General features: G+C 46.9%; 1 protein-coding gene across 1 annotated transcript in view; it reads right to left on the minus strand.

The window, feature by feature from the left end:
• Positions 1 to 25,107, minus strand: part of KCNH3 (potassium voltage-gated channel subfamily H member 3) — a 63,824-nt gene that overhangs the window by 19,223 nt on the left and 19,494 nt on the right. Inside the window, exons 2-3 of the mRNA XM_084837296.1 lie at positions 3,379 to 3,612; positions 388 to 522 (exon numbers count right to left, since the gene is read on the minus strand). Of these exons, the coding sequence (XP_084693422.1) occupies positions 388 to 522; positions 3,379 to 3,612 (369 nt within the window). The remainder of the gene's footprint in view (positions 1 to 387; positions 523 to 3,378; positions 3,613 to 25,107) is intronic.

Below are 25,107 nucleotides of genomic sequence, written 5' to 3' on the forward strand. Positions count from 1 at the left end.
CCGCCGCAATCATCATCATCATCCCATGTATATCCTGCCTTTTCCCTTCTTGCAAGGAACCCAAGACAGTGTACATGGACCTCCTCCTCTCCATTTTATCCTCACAACAACCCTGTGAGGTAGGTTAGGCTGGCAGTCTGTGATTGGCCCAAAGTCACCCAGTGAGTTCCATGGCTGAGTGGGGACTAGGACCCAGGTCTCCAGAGTCCCAGTCCAACACTGTAACCACTACACCACATTGGCTGTCAGTGTTATTTCATGATAGGCCTAGCAAGAGATAGAGGAGCCTTCCTTACCTATCACACAATCCCTTCAAGGTTCTTAGGCCTCTCTGATCCAACAGCCCAGGGGACAAATCGCCTCTCCCCAGCCCTAGCCTCATCTCACCTCCTTCCTTCCAGTTTTCTGCAGATGCTCTGCTCTTGGTCTCGGTGATGTCCTTGTGGGAGACCAGAAAAAGAGCCACTTCTCCCTTTTCATTTTTGATAGGCACCACGTCCAGGAGACACCAGAAGGGGACACCTAGAAGACAAGGAGGATTATGGTCTTGGGAAGGACGTGGGAAATTATCCTCTCCCCTACACTCCCGGCATTATAACATCACGCCAAGGGGGAGACCAACCTCGCCCATCCATCGGCCCGAGAAGGGGCAGTTGGAGGGAGTTCGCTTCCCCCCTCTGCCAGAAAGAATACTCAGCTCTAACTGGCACTTGCCCTGGAACTGCGAACAGAAGCACAGGGGGAAACGCTCTGGCCCCACCCATGGGCCAGTGGAGTAAGAGCCACCAATGGCTATTCCAGGAAGAACACCAGCAAGAGAAGATCAGCCTGGCCCAAAGTGCATTTCAGTGCCCGCTTAGAGCTCACAAGCGTGTTCTGGCCTTGAAAAATGGATCTCCCTCCTCTTCCTTTCCCCTCCACTCTCTTCCCTTGCGTGCCTTGTCCTTTTCGTTTGTAAGCCTGACGGCAGGGCCCATCTCTCTTTTACTGATGTGACCTACTTTGGGAGACAATAATTGTCTGAAAAGCAGGGCAAAAATGCAATACATAAATAAATAATAAATAATAAATAAATGGTTGCCCTTCTCTGGTCCACCAATCTCCATTCTCCTTTTGGAACACTAAGGAATGGAAGGAAAGAAAAGAAACCCAGCAACCCTTCACAAAGGGCTAAATGTCAAAGAAGCTGGTCTCCTGCCTCTGCTGCACAGGGCCCCACACAGGATGCGTGCATGTCTCCAGGGCTTGGTAGAACGTCCTCATTCCTCTCCACCAGTCCCAGCACTGCCAGGCCCTGTAAACTGCTACACTGCAGTGGGGCCACCTAGACTCAGAGCATTTCTACACCAAGCTAAAATCCCACAACTTTCCTGGGGCTTTCTGCTTCCATTTTCTTTTCAGGATTACAACAGGCTCCTTTAGACAGCATGTGATGTGGAACTGAAAACTGAAAACTTCCTTTCTGAGTCAGCACTGCTCTATATGGTCAATGAAACAGCACCATCTAGTGGCTGAATTATAGCGCTACATTGGCATTACACAGTGCAGATATGTCTTGCTAATTTTCATTTCAGCTTAACTCCAATCTTTTTGAAAGTGGGATAACCAGGGGAAAGTGCGGGAGACATCCTGGAGGTTGACGACATCGTGTAAAGGACCCACAAATGTATGTGAGTGACCAGTCACAAGCACGCAATAAAGCACGCAATGACTTCTGCCCGATACTCCAGAGAGCCACTGTCAAGATAGTACTAAGCTAGAAAACAGAGTGGACGATACAGGACAGATGGGCAAACAGTCTGACCCAGCTAGTATAAGATCATTTCCTATATTTCTATGGGTAATAAAGCTCTTTTGCTCTCTCTTCTCTCAGGGGCCTTTAGGTCTTGAAAAGCTGCATTCAGCCTATCCATGCCTCACATTCAGCTCTGGATCCACTGGACCCCACCTTCCTGCTACTACTGGGATGCCTGACCCTGAGTACATCTTCTTTCAATGCCCAGTTGCTTCTAAGAACCTAAATAACCCACATGCTTGCAGCAATGTTTTTACTGCATTCACACATTACACTGAAAGCATCCTTAGCACACACTTAAAAGCATGATGTGTGAAACGGGCGAGTTTTGGCATGCAGGATTTAAAAGATGGCCATTGCAAGGGGCTTGTGTGAGCGCAAGGGGGTTGTGTGTGTGCACGTGTTATTAAAACAAAACTGAACCCTCTTGCTTCCCCAATTGTTTCCTCCCTGGCAATATGCACATTTCAGCTGAGAGATTCGTGCATGCCAGGCAGTGCCAGCTCCAGGTTTCGGCGACCCTAGGGCAAAATGCCCTTGGGGGGAGCCTGAAGGCAGGATGCCGTCAGTGGGCCCCTCCCTGAGTGAGTTCATCTCTTTGCTTCTTTCTTTGCTGCATGATGAGAGATGAGGCTCCCTCTGGGCCCAACCTGTGCCACCACCCAGTGGGAGAGCACGCAGCCAGGGAAGGAAGCGGCTCCCTCGCTTTACCACTTGCATGCTCAGAGAGGCGAGCAGGCAGTGACGGTACGGAAGAGGAGCAGACTGGCCAGGGGGATCCAGGCTTGGAGAGTGGGGCCCCTGCAGGGGGGTGGGTTGTGGCAGGCACCCAACAATGCCTACCCCTGAGGCCAGGATATATAGGGGCAATGGGAAATTAGCACAAGTTGCACCGGCTGAAATTCCCTCTTCTACATAACTACTCACAGTGCAGGAGCCCTGTCCTCTTTTCCATCTGGCCACCAACCCTGCTGCCAGTGTGCCCCTGGGGCCAAGGCCTACGCCCCATTACCATTCCCAGCCAGGCTTTGGCCCAGCAATCCCCTAGGGATGCCCTAGGGATTGCCCCTATGGCATCCTCTTTTACAGTGGACTGCCCTGTTCGAAGGCGTCCTCTATTTGAGCGGCTGCCCTCCACAAGTCAGGTTTAAAGATAGAGAACCCTAAGGAAGTACAGCAGGGAGGCCTTGAAGTTGCTCCTCAACTGTGAGCATCTGGAGAGCAGACTGAGCAGCCGCAGGACACCTGGTCAGCCTTAGCCCACAACGTAAACAGAAATTGTATTTCTATTTAAATTATCACAATTATTTCTAAATTTACATGTATACCTACAAATCAGCACATGCAAATTTTATGCAAATTGTGTCTTCCTTTGTGCTCTTTTTCAGGGATGCATTTCCTCTTTTTCTGGCAACGCCTAAGTGGCCACCCCAAATCACCCTCCCCCCCCTGCCATTTTTAGGAAGCATACTGAGGTTTCAACCATCCACCCCATTCTATGAGTCCCACCGCATCCCTAGACGCACGGAGCCCTTGTTACTGCAGCCCATTTTGCGGGAAGCGGCGGGAATGGGACAACTCACCACTTTTCCTGTAGAGGATGAGCTCAGCCTTAAATTCCTTGTGCTCATCGAGGGCCTTGCGGATCTGAGTGCGGACGAGTTCGCTGGTGTCGGGCCCATAGAGGAAGCTGCAGGCACAGCAACGCTGCATGACCTCAGCCCGGGAGAAGCCGGTTAGTTCACAGAAGCCATCGGAACAGTAAACCACAGGGAAGGCACCACGCACCTGGGCATTGCCCAGTACAAAATTACTGTCTGCGAGAGAGAAAGAAAAACACCTTGTTGGTGGCTTTGGGTCTGGGGAGAGCTCAGTTCATGACCCACGGAAGCTGTATGACCACTCGGTGGCCCCTTAGGCAAGTCATTATTCCTTAGCCTTTGGGCTAGTACCAAATTCAGTCACCCATCCCTTGACAACGCAGATACCTGGTGACTCACCTAGGTGCTTGAATGGGACTGGCACCACTAAGAAGTGCTTGGCAAAGATCGTTCACTAAGCCACATGGCCTTTCATTTGTAACCCACCCGAACTTCCCCACCACTTCTTCCATCTCTTCTTTTACTGCAGAAAATCCATGGAAGAGAAAAAGATGGAATAGGTGCACAACGCCCACTGCTTAGTAGTGCTAAGAGCCCTGTGTCTGGAAGGACCCTAAGTAAGGAAGGGCGCAACCCTATGCATGTTTAGACAGGGAAAAATCTGATAACTCCCAGCATTCCCCAGCCAGCCGTACTGGCTGGGGAATGCTGGCATAGGATTTTACCCTAATTCAGTTATGTATGTGCAATGAGGCTAGGAGAACAGGGATTTAGGGTAACATGCAAAGGTGTATATTTGACACATAGACACTCAAACTACTAAAAAAAGGATGGCTGAGTGAGACGTAGGGAGCAGCACCAATGCAGGAGCTCCCAATACTTTTGGAAGGGCAGGGATAAAGGAGACTGTTCCCTGGGGTTTGTGTAAAGGGTTAGAAACACAAATGTAGAAACCCTACAGAGTGGGGAAAGAAAGAATCTGGCCCTGGGGGAAAGAGGATACATGGGGGGCCATAAGTGTAGGGTGGAGCTGGGATGTAAAAATGCTCTGTCACATCCCATCCCCCAGATGCCCAGCAGGGGGGAAAAGCAGCATTCCTAGTTCCTTCCCCACCGTCTTCCCAGGAGTTGGTACCATCTGGTACATCTCCAGTTTCCGGCTATTTTTACCCTGTTTGTTCCATGCAGAGTTTAGTCATCGCCTGCGGCATCTGGACTCAAACCCCCAACTTCTCACCAGAGGAGAGAGCCAGAGCCCGCCCCCAGCCCTGATTCATTTGCATAGATTTGAATAGGAACAACAGCAAGCTGGGAGGAGGTAACGGATGCCGGGATGGCATTTCTCTTTCTCCTTACTATATCCAGAAATGTGTCCTAGAGAAGTATATTGGTAATAATAGGGATTTGGCTCTACTGGACCTGGCAGAAGAGTGAAGTTTAGTGGTTAGAGCGGGGGGGGGGGAACAGAAGAGAGGCTTGCTGTGGTGCAGGTTACAAACACCAGGAAAATGTGACAAGGTAATTTTACAAACCCTACCCCACCCCCACTCATACTATGGCAAACTCTCCAGTTGCTGCCCCTCACCCTCCACATCATGTTTACTTAAAATTTTCTAACCATTAATGGTAAAGTAAGCCAGGAAGCCATGGATCAAGGGAGGCATGTAGCTCCAGCATGTCCCTAACAAAAGACGACAAATGACAGTGTTCAGGTAAAAGCAACAAAGTTTGTTAAATTTGCTAACCATCAAAATTTAAAGAGGAAGCAAAGCCCGTTAGTACAACGAGGTGCATGCCCACTGAGTGTTACTAGGTGAAGGTGATTAATCACACAGTTGTGCTGCTTCAGCTTTCATAAAATCATAACCTCCATGCTTTTCTTTGAGTGTCAAAGGGCCAGATGGCACATTGCACAGTACTCCGTGGGATTCCCCAGTCCTTTTGAACAATGAAAAGGAGCTACCAAAAGGTGAGCAATCTGGAGCAGGGGAAGGATGGTTCACTATATATTTTCCCATACTGGGAGAAAAGATGCTTGGGAAGAACACAGGAAGCTAGCTTATGCTGACTCTAGCCATTGGTCCATCCAGCCCAGTATTGTCGACACTGACTGGCAGCAATGGCCCTCCAGGGTTTCCAGCAGGATTCCTTCCTAGCCCCACCTGGAGATGCCAGGGATGGAACCTGGGACCTTCTGAGTGCAAAGCAGGTGCTCTTCCACTGAACCATGGCCCTTCCCTATAAGACTGATGGAGTTGGGTTTGAAAGGAAAAACAGCTGGCGGGAGCTGATGGGACTTGTAGTCCAACACATCTGGAGCGCACCAGCTTGGGGGAAGCCTGGTCTCTGGTGTAGTAGGCTAAGGCACAAGAAGATCAAATGACAACAGACATGCCACTCCATGGCTCAAAGTGGAATCCACCAGAACCCTAAATGGTTTCGGGCCAGGTTACCTGGAGGAACGTCTCCACCTGGACACTACGGTCATCATCCAAGGCCCTTCTCCAGGTGCCCCTGCCAAATGAGACCAAATGAGGCAAGGCGGGTAGCTACAAGAGAGGGCCTTTTCAGTGCTGGCACCTCATCTGTGGAATCCTCTTCCCAGAGAGGCTTTCCTGGTGCCCACATTATGGTCTTTTCAGCACTGGGTGAAGACCTTTTTATTCTCCCAGGCATCTTAAGAATTGTTTTAGTGCTTTTAGATCAATGCACTTTTATTGCTGCTGGTTTTATGTAGTTTCGGTTTTTACTCTTTGCTGCTGATTTTATCTTGCGGTTTTATTATGTGCTGTTCTTATTTGTTTGTATTTTGTTTTCCATGTATTGTACACTGCCAAGAGAACTTGGGTTATTACTGTGTGATAAAAAAAGTATGATAAAGACGTGGGGGGGGGGAAGAGGGAGAGATCCAAAGGATTATATGATGTGTGGCACTGCCTCCAAAGACCACCCGAGGCAAAGGGCTTTCGTTTTGCAAAGCCAGTATTTCTCCCTAAAACGCCTTGCTCCAACCTACTTCCTCCTCTGGGCTCTCTGCCTCCTATAGAAGAACAGTTCCGTTGCTGCTGTTAATCTGCTGAGAACTGGGCTGTTCCTATCCCTTCTTGACTCCACACCAAAGGGGAGGCTTGTTCCCGAGCCTGTAGGGAAAACATGCTCTCAAGCCACCAAGGAGATGGTGTGTGGGCACCAAGGCAATGAGCCACCAGGGAGAAAACACAGCCATCCTGTAACTCGCGGTGACACAGTGCTGTTTCCAGGAATACACAGGTGGAGCTGCACATTCCTGCGGGAATGAGCTGCGGCAAGAGGAAGAGCGCTGCGGTGCACCTGCTCTACAGACCTAAACTGGTCACCCCCCGTCCTCTGGGAACTCTTGGAACCGTAATCCTGTGAGGGGCACGTATGTTACGGCTCTCTAACAGGGAATTCTCAGCATCCTCACCAAACTACAGTCCCCAGGATTCCTTGTGGGGAGGGGAATAGCCCTGACAGTTAAACTTGCATAGGTTTTTGCAGTGCAGATATCCACCAAGAGTGACTGTCCTTTAGTGAAGGCACCCTCACAGCTTCAGGCAGCTCATAGGATAAGGACATAAAAAGAGCCCTGCTGGATCAGACAAGGGTCCATCTAGTTCAGCATTCAGTTCATACAGTGGCCAACCAGCTGCCCACAGGAAACCCACAAGTGGGACATGAGTGCAGCAACTGGTGTACATGGGCATTTATTTATTAAATTTATTAATCGCCCATCTGGCCGGTCACCCAGCCACTCTGGGCGATGTACAACAATAAAAACAGTTCATACAATAAAATTCAACATTAAAAACATCACATTTCTAAAATTACCCTAGCCCACCCCAAATGCCTGCCTGAACAACCACGTTTTTAATGCATGGCAGAAGCTCATTAAAGAAGGGGCATGGCGGAGTTCCCTTGTGATACTGGAGGTAGGTTAAGTTGCTGTTCTTGGTTTGGAAACTGCCTCAGATGGGGTATCCAAATTCAAAATGCAAGCCTGCTCCTACAAAATGTTGCCACTTTAACATTCCCTTCACCACTGGAACAGACAGGCCAGTCCAATTGATATGGAACATGTTGAACCAGAACGCAGAATCCTGATATCAGAATGGCTGGAAAGGACAAGACCCCTTTCCCATTGCCATCATGTCAGCAGATACTTCTCTGTGGTGTAAACTAAGCCAGACACTCACCTATGGCAGAGCCTCTGGGATTTCAAAATAAAGATGCAAATGGAATACAATGTAAATTCAGAGGCAACCAATGGGACAAAGAAAGCCAGAAATTTTGGATCTTTTTTTAAAGAATTCTAGTGCATCAGACCTTTGGTCCATGTATTATCCTGACTCTACCAATGGACAATGCTGGATGCTTCCAACACTATAAAACTGAGCAGAGTATTAATAGTCAGGGCTGGATTAATTTTTATACTGATTTGAGGGGCCCTGTTAGATTGGGATACAGGCTCTGGTTGGAGTATCTGAAGCTTTCCTAATGTATTTGATCTAATTTAATTATAGATTTATACCTTGCCACTTAGGAAAAAGAATTCTCACAAGATGGCTTACAGATAATCACCATAAAAACAATGAAATATACAATATGAGAAATATTGTATATTATTTATTTTATTGCTTATAAAAAGCAATAAAAATATCACAGCTTAAAATGGAAGGCTCTAATGTAAAACATCCACTTGATCTTAATTATGCTAGCCTTGTTTAACATTTCTGGCAACACAGTCTTTCTACATGATCACTCAACGCATATGTTAAGCCCATTTCCCCCTTTCTAGACTTCAACTGCATTTCCAATTCACAATCCATGCATACGTCTTTGGAGACGTGCTTCTTGCTTTCATAATTCATGTGTTTACCCCAGAAAACACTTGGGCAACACCAGTGTAGCTGTTGGCAAACACAGTTGCCATGCAAAGTGTGTCACAGTCATGAGAAGGTATGTCCCGTGCTTCACAGTACAGGGTCTGGTTCTGTGGTTTCCTTTCATCCACTCCTTTCCCATTGCCTACATTTGGTTTAAGATTTAGCAATGCTTTTCCCTCATCACCTGAGCTCTTGATTCCTGTCTGCATATGACTGGCTATTCCTTTAGGCGAGCTCCTTCATATGGCTGAGCCACACTACTTCCACTGGCTTAGTAAATTGACCCCTATCAGTCCCAGCCAGCATAGCCAATGGTCAGGAATAATGGGAGTTGGAGTCCAATGACATCTAGAGGGCTCCAGCTTTCCCAATACTGCTCAAAGGAGCTCAGAGTGCCTTACACTGGGCCCAAACCCATTTTACCCCAACATCAACCCTGCCAGAGCAAGGCTGAGAGAACTTGACTGTCCGGGGCTACTCGCAGTTTTAAGGCTGTGGATCTGAACCCAAGCTTCTACCCACTGCACACCATCCTTGCATTAATTACTAGAAGCATAGAGATATATCTAGTTTTAATTTTAGTCATGGTTGGTTCACTGATGCTCCCACTGATGCTATTAGCTAGTACAGTTGCTGTTTTTCTTTGCACACCCAGGCTGGCTGGAGGTCAGTGCACTTCTGAGATTGTCCAGAATGCATTTGCCTCTCTCTGATGAACCACCTTGCCATTAGAAGTCAGGGATTCCAGGGTACAAGATATGACTTCCAGGTGCTTTCCTTTTTTATATAAATTCAGAACTGTCTGCCAGCCTCCTGGGCAAGATGCAGCTGTTCCCAGGAAAACATCTGAGGGACCCACTCCTTTCTATAATCCTGACTGACAGTTGTCTGGTGCATGCAGCAAATGTTTGTTCAGAATAACTCAAAAGCCTGCACTGTGTATTCCATGGGCTAGGCAATTCAACAGAAGGCATTATCTCTGCTGCTATTAAAGAGCCTCAAGTGGAACTTAAGCTCTAAAGGACCCACTCAAAGCTGGCTTAATCCAATAGTTTGCAGTTCGCAGTCTTCAGAATGGCAGCCCCACCAGGGGGCAACCTAAGGAGGAGATTTCCCATTAGTTCATCATCAGGTACATATTTTACCTAGTACATTAGGTAAAGCACACACACTTTCTTTAACAAAAAAACAGCTTTGGGGAGAGCAAGAGAAAGCAGGCAGCCAGAAATAGCCCATTTGAGGCCCTGCAAGTTCAGCAATTTTGCAACTCACAGAAATGTTCTGGGCACTTGAAAGCTGTCACAGAAATCTGACTCCTGCAAGAAGGTTTGACAGTTTGTGCAGAATGCCTGCCGGATCCATTCTTTTTGTCAGATCATAGTCACAGAAGTCAAGCACTCTCTGCTGGAACGGCAAGCACACTCCTCATCTCTGGCCCTGGGGACTCCTGCTGCCCCGGTCAATCCATGCAAAAGAAAACAAAAGCAGAAGGCCAAGTTTGCGGCCACAACTATGCAAAGCAGTCATTTACCTTGAGTGCGATATTCCAGTCATCCAATCTAGGGCTTCTCTTAGCATTTTTTTTCTTACTCAACACACAATTTGGTGGTCAGTACCACTGTGACACCAGACAGAATTTTTAAAAGGGCAGAGAGGCCCTTTAGCAACCTTTTATATATCTCTGGTTGGATCCAGATTTATGCTGGATCAACTGCGCTGGCGCAAGTGGACTTCCTGGCCCCCCTCCTTCCCAGGGCAGCCCCTCCAGGCCCCCTGAAATTGCTACAGAGAGAACCAGGAGACCCTGCTACATGGTGTCAGCAGCCCAGCCCCTTCCTTCCTTGCTCGCTTTGCGTCAGAGTGGCACCGGGCAGAGGAAGGCCATTCCATGTGCTGCTGCAGCAGAAATGTTAAGTTTACAAAAGTTTGCCCCAGGCAGCTACCTATAATTGCCTCTATGCTTAGGGCTGCAACAGTAATCACAGCACCATATGAGGAAATTCTCTAAATAGCGGTTTCTTCTTCCCAAACCAGACACGGCTATATCCCAATACTCAGCAGGATGGATCCTTGGCACAAAAAGATCCAACACGAAAGACACAAGTTGCCTCAGTAAACACACAGCCAGGGCTACATGTGCTTAAACAAGCCCACACCCCAGAAATTTGGTGCCAAGGCAAGCCCAAATTCTGTGCCAAGAACAGCTGCATTCTGCAACCCATATGGAATATGCTGACTAAAGCTGAAGCACAACGGCATGGACTGGCTTGATAGCAATAACTGGTTGTTCCCCTACTGGTTGTTCCCCTACTGCTAGCTAGGGGAAGGGGGCAAGGAGCATCAAAGCTCCGCCTCCTCACCAATGGAAATCCTGCTCCGCCTCCCCTCTGGCATCTGAGGTTTCAGCAGGTATTCACTGTGTGCTTTTCAAACTTTGTTTCACTGCCATAAGAGCTGGTTAGAAAGAAAGAAAGAAAGAAAGAAAGAAAGAAAGAAAGAAAGAAAGAGTCCTAGGAAATGTCTGTGCCCAATGCTATTGTGTGTTCTTTCCGTGCTTGCACCAGATTTCAAACTACACACAGCCCTTAAACTGAAAAGGCATCAGCCTCAGGGACGATTCTCTCATTAAGGTGAAATGAGGTCTCGCTCTCCCCCCCCCTTAACCACGGAATTAACTTGCCGTGAGAGCAGCAGTCCTGCAGCTGCTCTTTTTTAGCCCTCTCATTCTCCCCCCCCCTTTCCGGGCATGCATGCAGACTGCAGGACAGGCCCCCCTGCAAAGCCCCCCCTCCCCAGAAGCCTTGTTTGATGTGAACACCCTGCTAAAGCAGGCTTGAGGGCCCTCCTCCCCACTGCTCTGTTGTATATCACTTGGAGCCACGATGCAGCTCTTTGAAATTAAAAGGCAATTAAGACATGGGGAGGGGGATGCGGTGGCAGGCAGAAGCCCCCGCATTCTCTTGCCTGTTTAAACTGCACTCCCCGGCTCCTCACTACCCTCTAATTATACCCAGGGTGACAGCAGCTTTCAGGCTCTGCGTGCATCCGTTAGATCTGCTTGAGTTGGTGCCGACGAGAGTGCCGAGACTTGCTCTGTAATTTGCCTGCTGCTGTTACTCACTGTTAGCAATGTGGGGTGGGTTAGGTATTTATAGAGCAGCTGATTGCTGGGATCCTCACAGAGTCATCTGGTTGAGCGCCGAGGGCAAGGACGCAAAGGGGCGAGGGTGCAGCCTCGCACAGGCCCGCCAAGCCAAGCACAGCCCATTGGCCGCTGCATGGTGGCCCGCTTGCCACAGGCTTGGCAATCCTCTTTTACAGCCCCAGGCAGAGCAGGCAGCAAACAGCAGTAACAATGAAAGGAGATCAGCAGCTCACGTCCCTGGTGGGTCAAATACATAGTTGCATTCAGAATTGGGAGTCACACGTTGTGTGAGCCTTGGGCCAGCAGAGAGGACTGAGAGAATGTGAGCAGAAATCTCCAACCAGGCCCCCTGCCACCTCCTCCCCTTTTCCATCCACCCCCTTTTGTCATCTTCTCCCACTCCTGTCCCTGTAGCTTCTGTCCTGCTACTCTTGATGCCTCCCTGTCTCCATTCATGAAGCCGCTCCCTTCTCTTTCTCTCCCTTCACATCTTACTTTACCCACCATTGTGTTACCGGACTCTCCACTACCAAATTGTGCTGGTTAATTTGTCAAACCCTGACCCCTCCCCATCCCACTGACTTCCCCATCTACTGTAAACTCCCTGGGCAAAGGTAGCACCATATAGGGCCGACCCTACCATTAGGCAGAGTGAGGCAGCTGCCTCAGGCAGTGGATACTTTGTGCATTTGGGGCTGCCAGTAGGGAACCTCCCTGGCCATTCCTCTGCCCTCTGATATAGCTTGATGACCTCAGATGGCACTGTGAAAGATACTGTCCTGTTCCCAGCATTGAAAAAATATTCAACTGCCAGTCTGGTCAGCTTCTGTACTTGGAATGGTGTATGTGTGTGCATGCACACCCCATCTTGCCCTTCGTCTCAGGCAGGAAACATGTCATAGACCAGCCCGAGATAGGAATGAATGCATAAATAAATAAAATGTACTTTATAGCACATAGTGCACAATGGGTGCAAAAGATTTGTTAAAATACCAGTCAGAAAGTTTGACTCTTCATTCAGACTGGAATATAGGATCCAGCAGCCATCGCTGTACTTGTCCCCAACTTTCACGAATCACACACCCATGAAATAAAGTGAATAAATGGTAAAGATTTTAAAAGAAGTTTCTAGCCCCCATGATTGCAGAAAAGAAAGCCATAACGCAAGTGCCACGCCTAGAGTAGCTGTGGCATACATTTATGCAATCTTTGTACATGGCTGGCTACACCTCATGGGTGAGTCCAAGTGTGGATTCAAAAAGTGAAAATGGAGGTCGTTAAGCTATCATGGCCACATTTTTTTTTAATGTAATGTCTGTGTGACAATTCTGACATTGTAGGCAAGCAGCGAGCTCATGATGCACCTCCTGGAATTCCTTAGGAAACGTGGCATGAGACTGGAAGTGTACATGGCACTCTCACCACTCATTTGGGACATAAATGAGGGCATTCACCTGGATGGTCTCCATACAAGCCACTGTGTCTCCATCTCAGCTGCTCACTGTAATCTCCTAAAAAAGGTTGCCCAATAAGGGCGCCCTCACCAGTGGTGCAGTGGCACCAGCGCTCACATCAGCAGGGATGCGGACGTCATCTCCCACCCCCCTCAGGCTTCACTGTTCCCTCCAAGCTTAGCTGCAATCCTTACAGCTGGGGTGGAAAGGAATTTCCCCAACAATAATATCTTGTTCCCTGTTGTCATGCAAACTATTTTGGGGTGGCTTGGTCTTGAATGGGCTATTAAGACCCATCAGCTTTATAAAAGACCTGCTCCTGGGGGAGATAAATAAATGTGTTAGAACTGGCTTGTTGATCTGGATCAACGGGGCTGCCTGCATTTTTGGCCTCTCCCTAGGGGCATCGGGGGCTGTCATGATGAGCGCCTGCACCTCAGAACTGACCACTACCCCACTGGCAGTCACCACATTCGGAGCTACAAGAAACGTTAAAAGAATCCACTGCCCACACAGGCACAATCTCGGAGCACAACGAGACAAGGCATGATCAGAATTCTGTTGCTGTTAAAGGGTAAACACATTTGTGGAGCTGGGGGGATAATTTAGAATGGGGCCATGATTTTAGGAAGGGGGTTACCATTCCCCTCTGCTGTTTTCTGAGATACATTGCCCCCTGCCAGACATACTTTGCCCTGCAGAACAGAACACAAGTACAGATACCCCTTGCAGATCACTGCACTACAGAGGCTCTCATGTGGCTGCCCCCCCCCCCCGCAGTATACTTGGCACAACGATGACTGCAGAGTGAAGCAGCCTTGGAAGGAAAAGACAGCGCTTCCCTTCTGCAGAGGAGCAACACACACAGATACAAGGCTATATATACGTCTCCAGGGGCATGCATGTGCAAGGGAGGTGGGGGAGAACTGACACCGACGCCCCTCCCGAATGCAGGCAACTTGTTCCCAGCACAGGTGGCACAGCGATTGTTGCAGCTCACGGCTGGAGCTATTTATACCCCAGGACACCGTGTGCTCCTGCCTATTGCTGTGTCCTTTCGCCTACTCGGGAAAAGTAGTCTGCTGGAGAGTGCAGCTCAGGGGAGCAGTTGCTGCTGGTAGGTTGGGGTGTGGGTGTGAAAGAGGTGAATGCACATGCAAGGGCACTGGGGAGTACTGAGTTCAGCAGAGGGAGGGAGGGAGGGGGGAATTGGCTTTGGTGCTGGCAGGAAAATATGGGGAGATCTAAGAGTTGCTAAGAAGGGGAGAGCATACACACACATATACATGTGTGTGCTTAAAATGATGTGTGAGCATGGCTTCATCTAGTTACCAAAGTTTCAACACTGCAAGTTCTTTCCATGCTACAGCTGAGCCCTGACACATGCTGTCATTGGCCTGGGGGCACCCCGCTGGACAGCATCCTGCATCCAAAGCATTGGATTGGACGCAATTCAATGCCATCTCATAGATGACACTCTCCTGGATGTGTGGGTGCAGGATTTTAGGTGGCCCAAAGCTTACTGTGGGCTGCACAGCCCCATTTCTACATACATTGGCTAGTATTGGCATGGGCACCATGCTTGACAGGGTCTGACGCCCAAAACAGTGATGCAGCAATGCCATTTTAGACCCTGAACTTAATGGTGGTGGGGACGGGGGGAGGCTTTAGATGAGCACGTATATGCTTTCAGTTCTGAAGCGCATGAACTAATGTTTTTCTTTCCCCCCTCCAACCACCATTCCATGCTTTAAAAGCGGGTCTACATTCCTGATATGTTACAACAACAACCAACACATAGGGTTTTGCCAAACCCTGGTTTACAACAAAAACAACAACCTCCAAGCACATGCAATTTCACCTTTTAAATTCACTTAGCTCAAAGAGCTACCATGACTACGGGAATCAAATGGAGTTTGCTGCAGCCTCCCTGATGCCCTCATCACCTGTTGCTCCCTGGGGTTCCAGTTCCAGGCCTAGCAACACCACTGGCCAAAATAAAGCATGAGGTTGTTGGATACAACTCAATGACAGCTCATACAGCAGACAGTCCTGGAGGTGCAGGTGTATGATTTGGAGTTGTCCAAAGCTTATTGTGGGGGGCACACTGCCAGCTCCTTATTCTTTCATAAGTTTTTTGGGATTGTTGGCATGGGAGCATAACGCTTGACAATGACCTGTGCCCAAATGAAATGTTGGGCCCAGATGTGATTCAATGCCATCACCTAAGAAACACTGTTGTGAACTTCTGAGGGCATGGTTTGGAGTGATCCAAAACTTAATGTGGGGTGCATAGCCCCAGTTCCTTATTTTTGTCAACATATTTTGGCTATTATTGGCATGGGCACATCTGCCTGACAGTGCCTTATGCCGTTAAGAAAGTGTTGGGCTGTACATACTTCAGTGCTGTCTGGTAAACGATACTCTCCTGCAGTTGTGCATGCTTGATTTGAGATTACCCACAGCTTATTTTGGGATGTACAGCCCCAATGCCTTATTCTTCTCTATATATTTTGGCTAATATGGATATGGACACATGACCTCGACAGTTGTTGTTGTTCAGTCGTTCAGTCGTGTCCGACTCTTCGTGACCCCCTGCACTTAAAGAGTGCACTGACTGAGTGCTGTTTCAAACGTTTGTGCAAATAAGGAACCACCTTCAGCATAATTTTTCTAGGCACTACTATTCCAAGAGGATTTCTCCACAGTAGTATTTTTCGGTCTTGGGTATACTCTGTTCAGAGAACTTGAGACCTATAAGTAGGGCCATGCATTGCCTGTGCATATTGCTTGCCAATCCCTGTGTCTGCCAATACAGATGTTATTTTGTTTGCAGATGCGTGGCTTTTTGCAGGTTGGGAAATTTTATGAATTGGTAACATGTGGGTCACTCCCCAATATAATCATTATATTTGGAACTTTAGGACGGGTCTGTTAATTTTAGTTTACTAGCAGCACAATCCGATACATGTTTCCTTCAAAGTAAGCCTCACTGAGTTTAATGAGGCTTACTTTTGGGTAAGGTGGGCATAGGATTGCAGTCTAAGAGTATTATGTGTGTTGAAATTAAAGATGAATTTTAAAAATGTTTTACTCAAATCTGTTGGCAAACTGCACCAACAAGTTATAAATTCACACCGTACACTTGTCTCTTGAATGCAGTCACTGGACTGACCCTAACATTTGTAATACACGGCTTTTTAGGTTAAACTGCTACTGTTTCTTTAGCATCAACAGTATTCTAGGTGCTGTACAGAAAATGGATATATAAATGAAGTAGTCAGAATAAATACTGCATTCTCTCACAGTAGATGATAATTTCTGGATACACTATCTACACTTTGAAGATAATTTCTTAAGTCAAGAGTTATATATAGATTGCTTGCCACAATATCAATAGTTAAGAAATCCATTCATAGTGGATAACTCGTAAATATAATCTTGTTTAAAGGCCAGACTGCTTGAGACTAGAGAGCATGTTATTCTGGGTTACACTACATTATGTCTGGGTTACACTACATTATTCTGGGTTACACTACATTATAATTCCCACCCACCCTTTGTGGCAGATAGGACACACACAGAACACACTGGTTAAGAAGTAGCCCCTGCCACGAAATTTACTAGAACAAAGAAAATACTAAAAGTTAACCTTCATTTCGCGGCGTGGTAGCTTTTCTTTATTGGAGTTTACGTTACCACATAATGAAGAGAAACTATGCCTTTCCCTCAGTGTTATCACAGGGGTGTGCGTGTGTGTGTTTTATAGGGAAGAAGAGATTTTATGAACACCTCCCATCTGCAGATGCGAATGCCTTGCAGGGGTTGGGGTGGGGGGGACACACACTGCATCATGTGTGTGACGTTGGGGGCAGGGTTATGCAGTGCAGTCCCACTCCATGCTTGCATGTAGAAGTAAGTGGGTTTTTGAATGCCCAAAGAGAGCTATAGCCAAATCTGATTGGCAGTGTGACATGACATAATCATGCTACTTACATGATCCCTGATTTGCTGGGATCACCTCAAGAACAATCCCCTGTTTATGCATGAAAACAGCACCTAAGTAACAGAGAAAAGGGCAACTTTAAATTGGTGATGAACAACATGTGAGGAAGTAAGTAAGGGGGTGGGTGATGAAATGTTTGTTCCCTCCACCTCCATATCTCCATTTTGCCCTGAAAATATTCATGGGCAGAGATCTATGAATATATTGAGATTTTAGTAATATGTAAACATGTTATTTATTTAAGGCCAGAAGATGCATACTTTAAAAAAAAGTTGTTTGTCACATTCACGAATATGAAACTGCAACTGAGATATTTTACCTAAAGGAGATTTATCTGCAAATTCCAAATTTGAGAATCTGAGTGAGATTTTTTCATGCCTCAATTCATTTCCTCTCTAAACAATACAGCCTAAAGTCTCAATTCCCACAAAGGTGCTTAGGAAGACAGGTGGTCTCAAAAGGTCTTATTGAAGCAATGGCTTCCTACACTTCTGGCTCAATATTGCAGCGTATCAGTAAAAGTGTGGGAACTATCCCAAGGAAAAGCAGGTATCTTTGTTTTTCTTGGAACATCCAGCCCACAGCGATTGATGAAAGCCATATGGACTGATCTGAACCAACTTGTGCAAACACATCAGAGTTCTGGGGAGTGAAATGCTGAGACAGCGCTTTTAGCCCCCATCAGATGGACCCATCTGGATGATCCTTAAGGTTAGGACTGTCAGCCAATCAACATTTTAATTGAATAATCATCTGGTGTTTAACAGATTTAATTGATGGTATTTAAATATATTTTTTCATTTTGCTGAAGCCTCAACATCAGTGCCATTTTTCATATGCTAAGGGAAGTATTAGAAGAAAAGGGCATCTTTAACATTTTCTTTTTCACACCCTGTTCGAACAAACACTGGAGACAAAACTTCCTCAAAATTACGCAAATGTGCCCTTAACTCTCAGCCACACCAATTAATGTTTCCTATCACCAACTTTGCTTCTACCAATTAATCAAATGACTCTTTCATTGATTAATCTACTGATTACAGTGACTTAAGCTTGCATCCCTAGTAATAATGCCTTCTTCCAGGGTGTTAAACCACATTTAGCCCAGGGGCCAAATTCCATTTCAGAGAAGCTCTGGGAGGGGAAGACAAAGGGAGCAGGGCCAAGTATATATTTTTAAATGCCAGCATATTTTAACGTAACACTTTGGCTGCCAGAAACTAAGCCTCATGAAAAGCATGTCAACCATTTAGAATTGGGGGGAACTGCACAAAAGTGGGAAAACTACCAAATGATCAGTAATTGGGGGAAAGGGCGTCCTCAGTGGGAGACCCCAGGAAGCCCTGGATTGAGACCTAAGGCTTGAGGTTTCCCACCTCTTCCTTAGAGCTCGCTAAGCCCAGCTTCTTATGTCACTCCCACTAAATTACAATGATACTGTTAAAGAGCCAGTGAGACTCTAGGATAGGATGAATTTGTATACTTGTTACCTGGAAGACACTGATCTGGCATCTCATGTGCCTGGTAGCTTTTGAAATAAAAGAAATTCACTTTTGCTAAGCAATACTGGTGATACGTGATGGTTTCATCTGGAAGCTTTGTCATCTGGAAACTTTGTCAGCAGTGTATAAGTACAATACACATATTGTACTTATGCGTAGAAGTGAAGCTACACATAAGTACAATATACTTGCTTCTCTTTCTCCCTGTAGTACCCTTGTTCTTCTCTCCCCACCTCTTACCTCTGGTCCTGGGAAACTGTTTCTTGGCACTTACGTCACTCCTTCCTTTGCCTCTTTTTACCCATTTTGACTATCCTTGGCCTTGTTTCTGGTGCGCCCAGTCTCCATTCTAGTGACCCCTTTGATGCCGGCCCAAGCAGCTGTTGGTCCCTTTCTTAGGACCAAATTCATCCTTTTCTCCTCAGCATCCTGTAGCCTTGACTGTAATGATTTATGGCTGGAGCAGAACCCTTGAGTCTGAGTTTAGAGAAGGTTCATTGCTTATCTTGGGAGACTTTGTCAGCTGCCTGGAGCTAAACTGCCTTCTCTTACAACTGTGGGAGTCACTGGTTTAAAATGAACGAGAGACCTGCACCCAAGGAATCGGCTGCTTATTTCATGACAACGTGTGAACTTTGGTGTTCCTCACTCCTGCGGCTTCCGGCCACACGCACCTCTTCCTCTCTACCTACTCTCTCGCTCTCCTCACCCCTCCCAGTTGTCCTTCTCTTTTCTCATCCCTGTGGATCACCATTTCCCAGATTTAGATCCCAAGCAAGCCAGATTTGGCCAGCACGTATTAAGCACAACACAATGAATTCTACTTGGAAAAGATACAGCCATGGGGAAAAAATATTTATGCAGCTTCCTGCAAGGGAGTGCTAGCCTTGCTAGCTGCTAAAGCAGGAAAGAATAGACAAGTAGATGTCATTTGAGTTCAAGTTCCACAGGGATGGAGCTGTCCAGGGTCCTGAATGCATTTGTTCCATTGAGCAAGTATGGTTTCAATTTGAAGATTGATTCAGGGAAAGAGGCCTTTGCCAAAGCTTTTTGCTTCATTCTTTTATTCTTTTACCTTTACAAAGGCTCTATTTCTTTAAAACAACATTTTATCAGTGTGCACTGTTAACAGCAAAGATGACTTCAGCTAAATGAGCTATGAGCTTTCTATTCAAATGATTGCCAACAGTTTCATCAGCAGTGTGTCTAGAACTCTAGCTCAGAAAGAACATAAGACAAGCCTTACTGGATCTAAAGTCAGTTTAGTCCAGCATCCTCCTCCACATGGTGGCCAGCCTGATGCCACCACAAGCTGGATATGGAGGCAATAATAGCCCTCCTCCATTGTTTGTTCTACAGCAACTGGTACTTGGAGGTACACTGCCTCTGAACATGGAGGTTCCATTTAGCTTTCATGGCTCTATGAGTTTGTCTAACCATCCCCACCCCCCACTTTTTAAAGCCGTCTAACCTTGTGGCCATCACCATAACTTGTACCATCATGATCTCTGCTAAGTTTATTACAAGGACATACGGAGAGCCCTCCTGGATCAGAGAACAAAGGCCCCATCAGTTTTCATATATATGCCTGCAAAGATCCTGACTGGTTTTGCCACCAGTCGCAGCAATAATCTTAGAGACTACATTTTCCAGAGATGTCTGCAGGCATCTCTATATATATTAAAAATGACCCTGGAGGACGACCCACATTCAGGGCCGAAATACACAGGGCTACTTCTTGGAATAAAACCACATAAATTTTTTCAGCATCCCAAGACTGTGTCTCTTTATTCTATTGGATCATTTTGGATGTTCTCCAGTTTCATTTTACTCTGTCTTCCTCTCTCACCTTCCCCTTGGGACTCAACGGCACCTTGAGGCACCAGCTGGGTCCACTTAACCCACTGCTTGCTGTTCCAATCAGGACAGTGAGTGCAGGCAAAGCCAGTGTGCAACTCAGCTGGTGCCTTGAGGAGCAGATCCTTGAGAAGCTGTCCAAGTCCACTTCACTCCTCCCTCGCTTTCCGAGATTGGGAAAGGGGAGTGAAAGTAGCATGGGACTCAGCCAAAGCTTTAAGGAGCTGCTCTTCAAGGTACTGAGTGAGTACACTTAACTTCTCTCTCCCCTTCCCCAAGTGGGGTGGGGAGTGGGGACAAAGCCAGCACAGAACTGAGCAAGGGCTCCAGGCCAGCAGAGTGTGTGTGTGTGTGTGTGAGTGAGAGAGAGAGAGAGAGAGAGAGAGAGAGAGAGAGAGAGAGAGACTGTGTGTATCATCTTAGGCCATGAGTTCAGATGATGCTCTGTGATGTAGCTTGGGTTCCAGGGTTCTACTATCGATCAAATCTTGAGCAGGGCCCAGGTTAAGTCAGGTTTCTCAGGAAGCAAGACAGAAAGAAATCAGCACCATGGAAAGCTCTGAGCGGGGCTGGAAGCTAGACAGGGTTGGCTATATGTTGCCCCAGCAAGGATCAGAGGAAGACTTGAGTCTTGAACAGAAATGCGGGGGGGCTTTAGGTTGGTTGGTCCGACCTCCACATTGGCTGAGGCTTGGTCTCTTACAGGGGCCTGGACTGTTTTACCAATCTCAGGCTGCGACAATGTGGGAGTTGCTCGGGTATGCTGGTGTCCTCTTAGCCCAAGTCCTCAGATTCTGAGGACAGTAGTGCAACCTCCTCTGGAGGCAGGGGGGCTGACTCCTGGGGTCTTTCTGGTGAACTGGGTCCTGGGGAGTTGGAAGCCTGAAGGTGCCTTTCTAGGCCCAAGTCATCTCCCTGAACCATTAACTCTGGAGCCTCTTCAGATGACAAGGGATCCTCTGAGGATGAGTGTGTATGTCTGGGGGGGGGGGTGTCTGGGGGTATGCGGGGGTCTGTGAGTGAGAGTATGTGTAGACATGTGGGGGTGAGCACATTGGGGTCCACGTGAATAGTAGCCCCACCCACTCCTGGCATGTAGCCCCCAATACACTTGTCTGGAGCCCATCCAGCCCTTGGGCCAATACAGGTTCTTCACTCCTGGTGTGGCTGCATGAGTGGAGGCACGTCCACTTGTGAATGAGAGGTCCCCATTCTTCAGTGACTCTCTTTCCTATTGCAGTCACTTGCGTCCCATGCCACCTTATTTCAGAGTCCCCCCCAGCCCCCAGGAGCAGATTTGGGGAGGCACAGAGGCTGCAGAAGAAAGGGTGATGTGAGAAAGCTTTGTTCTGTTCAAGGAGCAGAAGTTAGGAACGAAGTCACTGTCTTTCAAAACAGTGGTGTTAGATAACATTATGTACCTAGCAATTTCTGTGATTATGTAAGTTCTTAGAACAGTAATAATGAACAACATAAAATGATGTGATATACAGTGAACACAATACTACAACCCTCTCTTATCACCCTCATCCATTTTAATAAGACTTTCATGAAAATTAAGTGAGTTTAGTATTGGGACTGATCTAGGCTGCAATCCTATACACTCTTAACTGGGAGTAAATCCCATGGAGCTCCATGGGACTTACTTTCCAGTAGCATGCATAAGATTGCCTTGTTAATTATATTTTTTCCCTTTATGTGCTGGTCTCTGACTAAATGGTCGTCAAAGCAGCTAACAATCATTGAAGTAAATACATCAGTAGCAATTAAAAGCTGTATTAAAACCAACAACAATAATAGAACAAACACAATAAGATATCCGCCCTTGCTGTAGAAATATATTCTGCATGCATTTGGATCTAAAGCTCTACACACAAATCACGCAATGCTAGAAGTGCATGCATACACCCACACTGTGACTTTGCTGGGGATATTTATACTTGCCACACACACACACACACACACACATACACACACACACACACACACACACACACACAGTTTCTCTAACTGCTGCAGTAAGAATACATCAAATCAACAAGTATGTAAATTGCCTGCGTGCTGTAAGTGTTGCTCAGCAGCGAGTAGCTGAAATGCTGTGATGTCACATTGGGTTTTGGCAGAGCCTCTCTGAATCTCATTGGTTTAGCTGCTCTGATATTACTGAAAGGTCAGAGTTAGGCAGTGATGTGGGACTTGGGAGAACTCCAAAACAGAATGCTAGGGTCCCACAGCCACTTTTATTTATGATTTGTTAGTTCTATTTATTAAATGCTTCATAAAAATAAGTTCTTTAGGCATTGTACAAAACATAATTAAAACCATAATAGTAATACAATAAAAATCACAAGAAATCATTATAATCCAGCACAGCATAAAAAACAAGATAAACAGATGTCAACATAGCACAATAAAATATAACACAGACTGCAAAAACTAAAATAATCCCTAGATACAGGAGCTAACAGTAAAGTACAGATACTAAAACGCCCACAGGCAACATGCAGCCCCTGCTGCACCCTGAAATTTTAGTTTTGTTTTTTTTAAAAAAAGCACACACAACAAGATGGCACTCTGTAGTAGATATGGAGTGCTAAAATTGACAATTTTAGATTGTTTGCAAGATAAATTTGTCCACTTTAGTGCTATCTAGCCACTCTAACCCTTTCAGTGCTACTGAGCTACAGAGAAATTTGCTGCCAAATTTTGGGGGCAAACTGACATTGTGTTTACATTTTGTTTTGCTTTTTATCTATCCCCCAGTGTGGCCCATGGAGGGGGGGGCAGGGGGCAAAAATGGCCCCAGAGCTCCCACAGTTGCCCTCCCCTGAATTAAAAGAACAGGGCTTTAAACGCCAAGAACAAAAACTCTGAGCCTGCTACTGAAAAGAGAATAATGTGGGTGATCAGGCAAGCTTCTTTCGGGAAAGCATGCCAAAGCTGGGAGACCACCACCAAAAAAGCCCTTTCTCTCATGGCCACTCTCCAAACTGCAGATTCAGAGACATACACAGCTTCTGTAAATAAAGCCTGTGTAAGTACATATGGGAGGAGGCGTTCTGTAAGGTCTCAAGATCCCAAGCCATGTCAGCTCTATAGGTTAAAGCCAGCACATTAAATTGGACCTGGAAATTAACTGGAAGCCAGCAAAGGCAAGACATTAGCTTGCATAACAGTGCATTTCTGAACATGTTTATTCCAAAATAAGTCTCAGTGTGTTTAATGGGGCTTACTCCCATGTAGGTGCACAAGATTGCAGCCTAAGTACTGAAGACTGGGGATGAGCTTTCGATTGACACCTTGCTTACAGTTAATCAGCAGCATGAAAACCGCTTGAGATTTCAAGCCATTTGTCAGAGCAGCTGTCTATACTCTTCTAGAAATATCCACCATGAAATCACAATGGTTTTTCTTTGCTTTTGTTTTTTAAAGGAGCTTCATTACCATGTGGAAAAAAAATAAATCACTGAAACCAGAAGGGCTTTTCTCTTCTTTTTTAAAACCATGCTCAGCTTCCTGTTTAAACTGAAACAACCAAGTAGCTACCAGAAGCAGAGAGTGCATGATACCTGAAGAGCAAGTAGCTCCAGATTTCTCAAGCAAATGAACCAAACCAGGCATCCACAGGAGAAGACAAAAACAAATTTGCTAATCTGACTGGAGGGGAAGTTATCTCCCAGGCCCAGGTATGGTGATGACCCAGAGCTCGAGAAGGACAGAAAAGAGAGAGAGAGGCTTAGTTCTCACAGAGCAGAGGATGAGGTAGTAAAACTTTCTGGACTGGACCACTTCAGAGCAAGGTTGGGGGCTCCCATCACTGAATGCTGCTCCATACAAAAATCAGAAACTCCCTGCACATATTAAACTGGCACGTTATATTCCAGCTGTCTCTTTGATATGCTAGTTTTCTAGATGCAGATAGATGGACAGACAGACAGACAGACATATTTGTAAGGAGGAACATTCAGTCTTGTGAGTCCCCACCTGCAGTCTGAAGTGGTACAGCTTCAGATACAGCCACCCCCACACCAGCCCTTCTCAAAGAAATGCGACTGGGGAGCTAGCCTACAACATCCTTCTCTGGCCATAGTAGTTTATAATGCATGCCCCGTAGGAAGAGGAAAGGGACAACCATACACAGGTCATCTGTAGGAAATAGAACCCTGTCTTTCAGACCCAAAGGGGTCACAATGGAGGCACCTCCACACTGGGAATGCACACAAACATCCACCCCGCAAGAGAGAGCCAGCCCTAGAAGCAACTTCTGTGTGCACAACTAATGCGTAAGCAGATGCGTCTCTGAGGGATGCCTTTGCTGCATCCATATGCAACGCTCACTTGGGCCCCGCTAAACTAGCTGGGGTTTTGTTTTTTTGATGGGGAGGCCCAAATCACCCTGTCCACGGCCACTAAGTAGTGTAGATGAGGCTGGCTGTGTATGACTAGGGCCGAGTGCCGGCTCCAGGTTTCGGAGGGCCCTTGGGCAAGACACCCTCAATGGGCCCCTCCCTCAGTGAGCCTCCCTTCTCGCCGCCATTGTCACCAGCTGCCCTGGCTCCTCAGCCTCTGTCTCATCATGGCTACCACTCACTTGCTCGACAGGCAGGGAGCCAGGGAGCAAGCAGGCCACGGCATCTCCTGAGCCTCCTTCTCATCACCTCCATTGTCTGGGTCAGAGCGAGAGGCAGCGAACAAGCAGGCTGCAATGGTGAAGGGGAGGAGCAACTCCAGGGGGCTCTTGTCAGTGGGCCCCTGCTGGGGTGTAGGCCCTTGCCAGGTGCCTGCCCATGCCTACCCTTGATGCCGGCCATGCTAGAGTTGCACTAGAGCCATTATGTTTTAC

Source organism: Heloderma suspectum, chromosome 2 (genome assembly GCF_057233095.1).
Source record: "Heloderma suspectum isolate Gila_16-S chromosome 2, 16-S_ref, whole genome shotgun sequence".
Lineage (NCBI taxonomy): Eukaryota > Metazoa > Chordata > Lepidosauria > Squamata > Helodermatidae > Heloderma > Heloderma suspectum.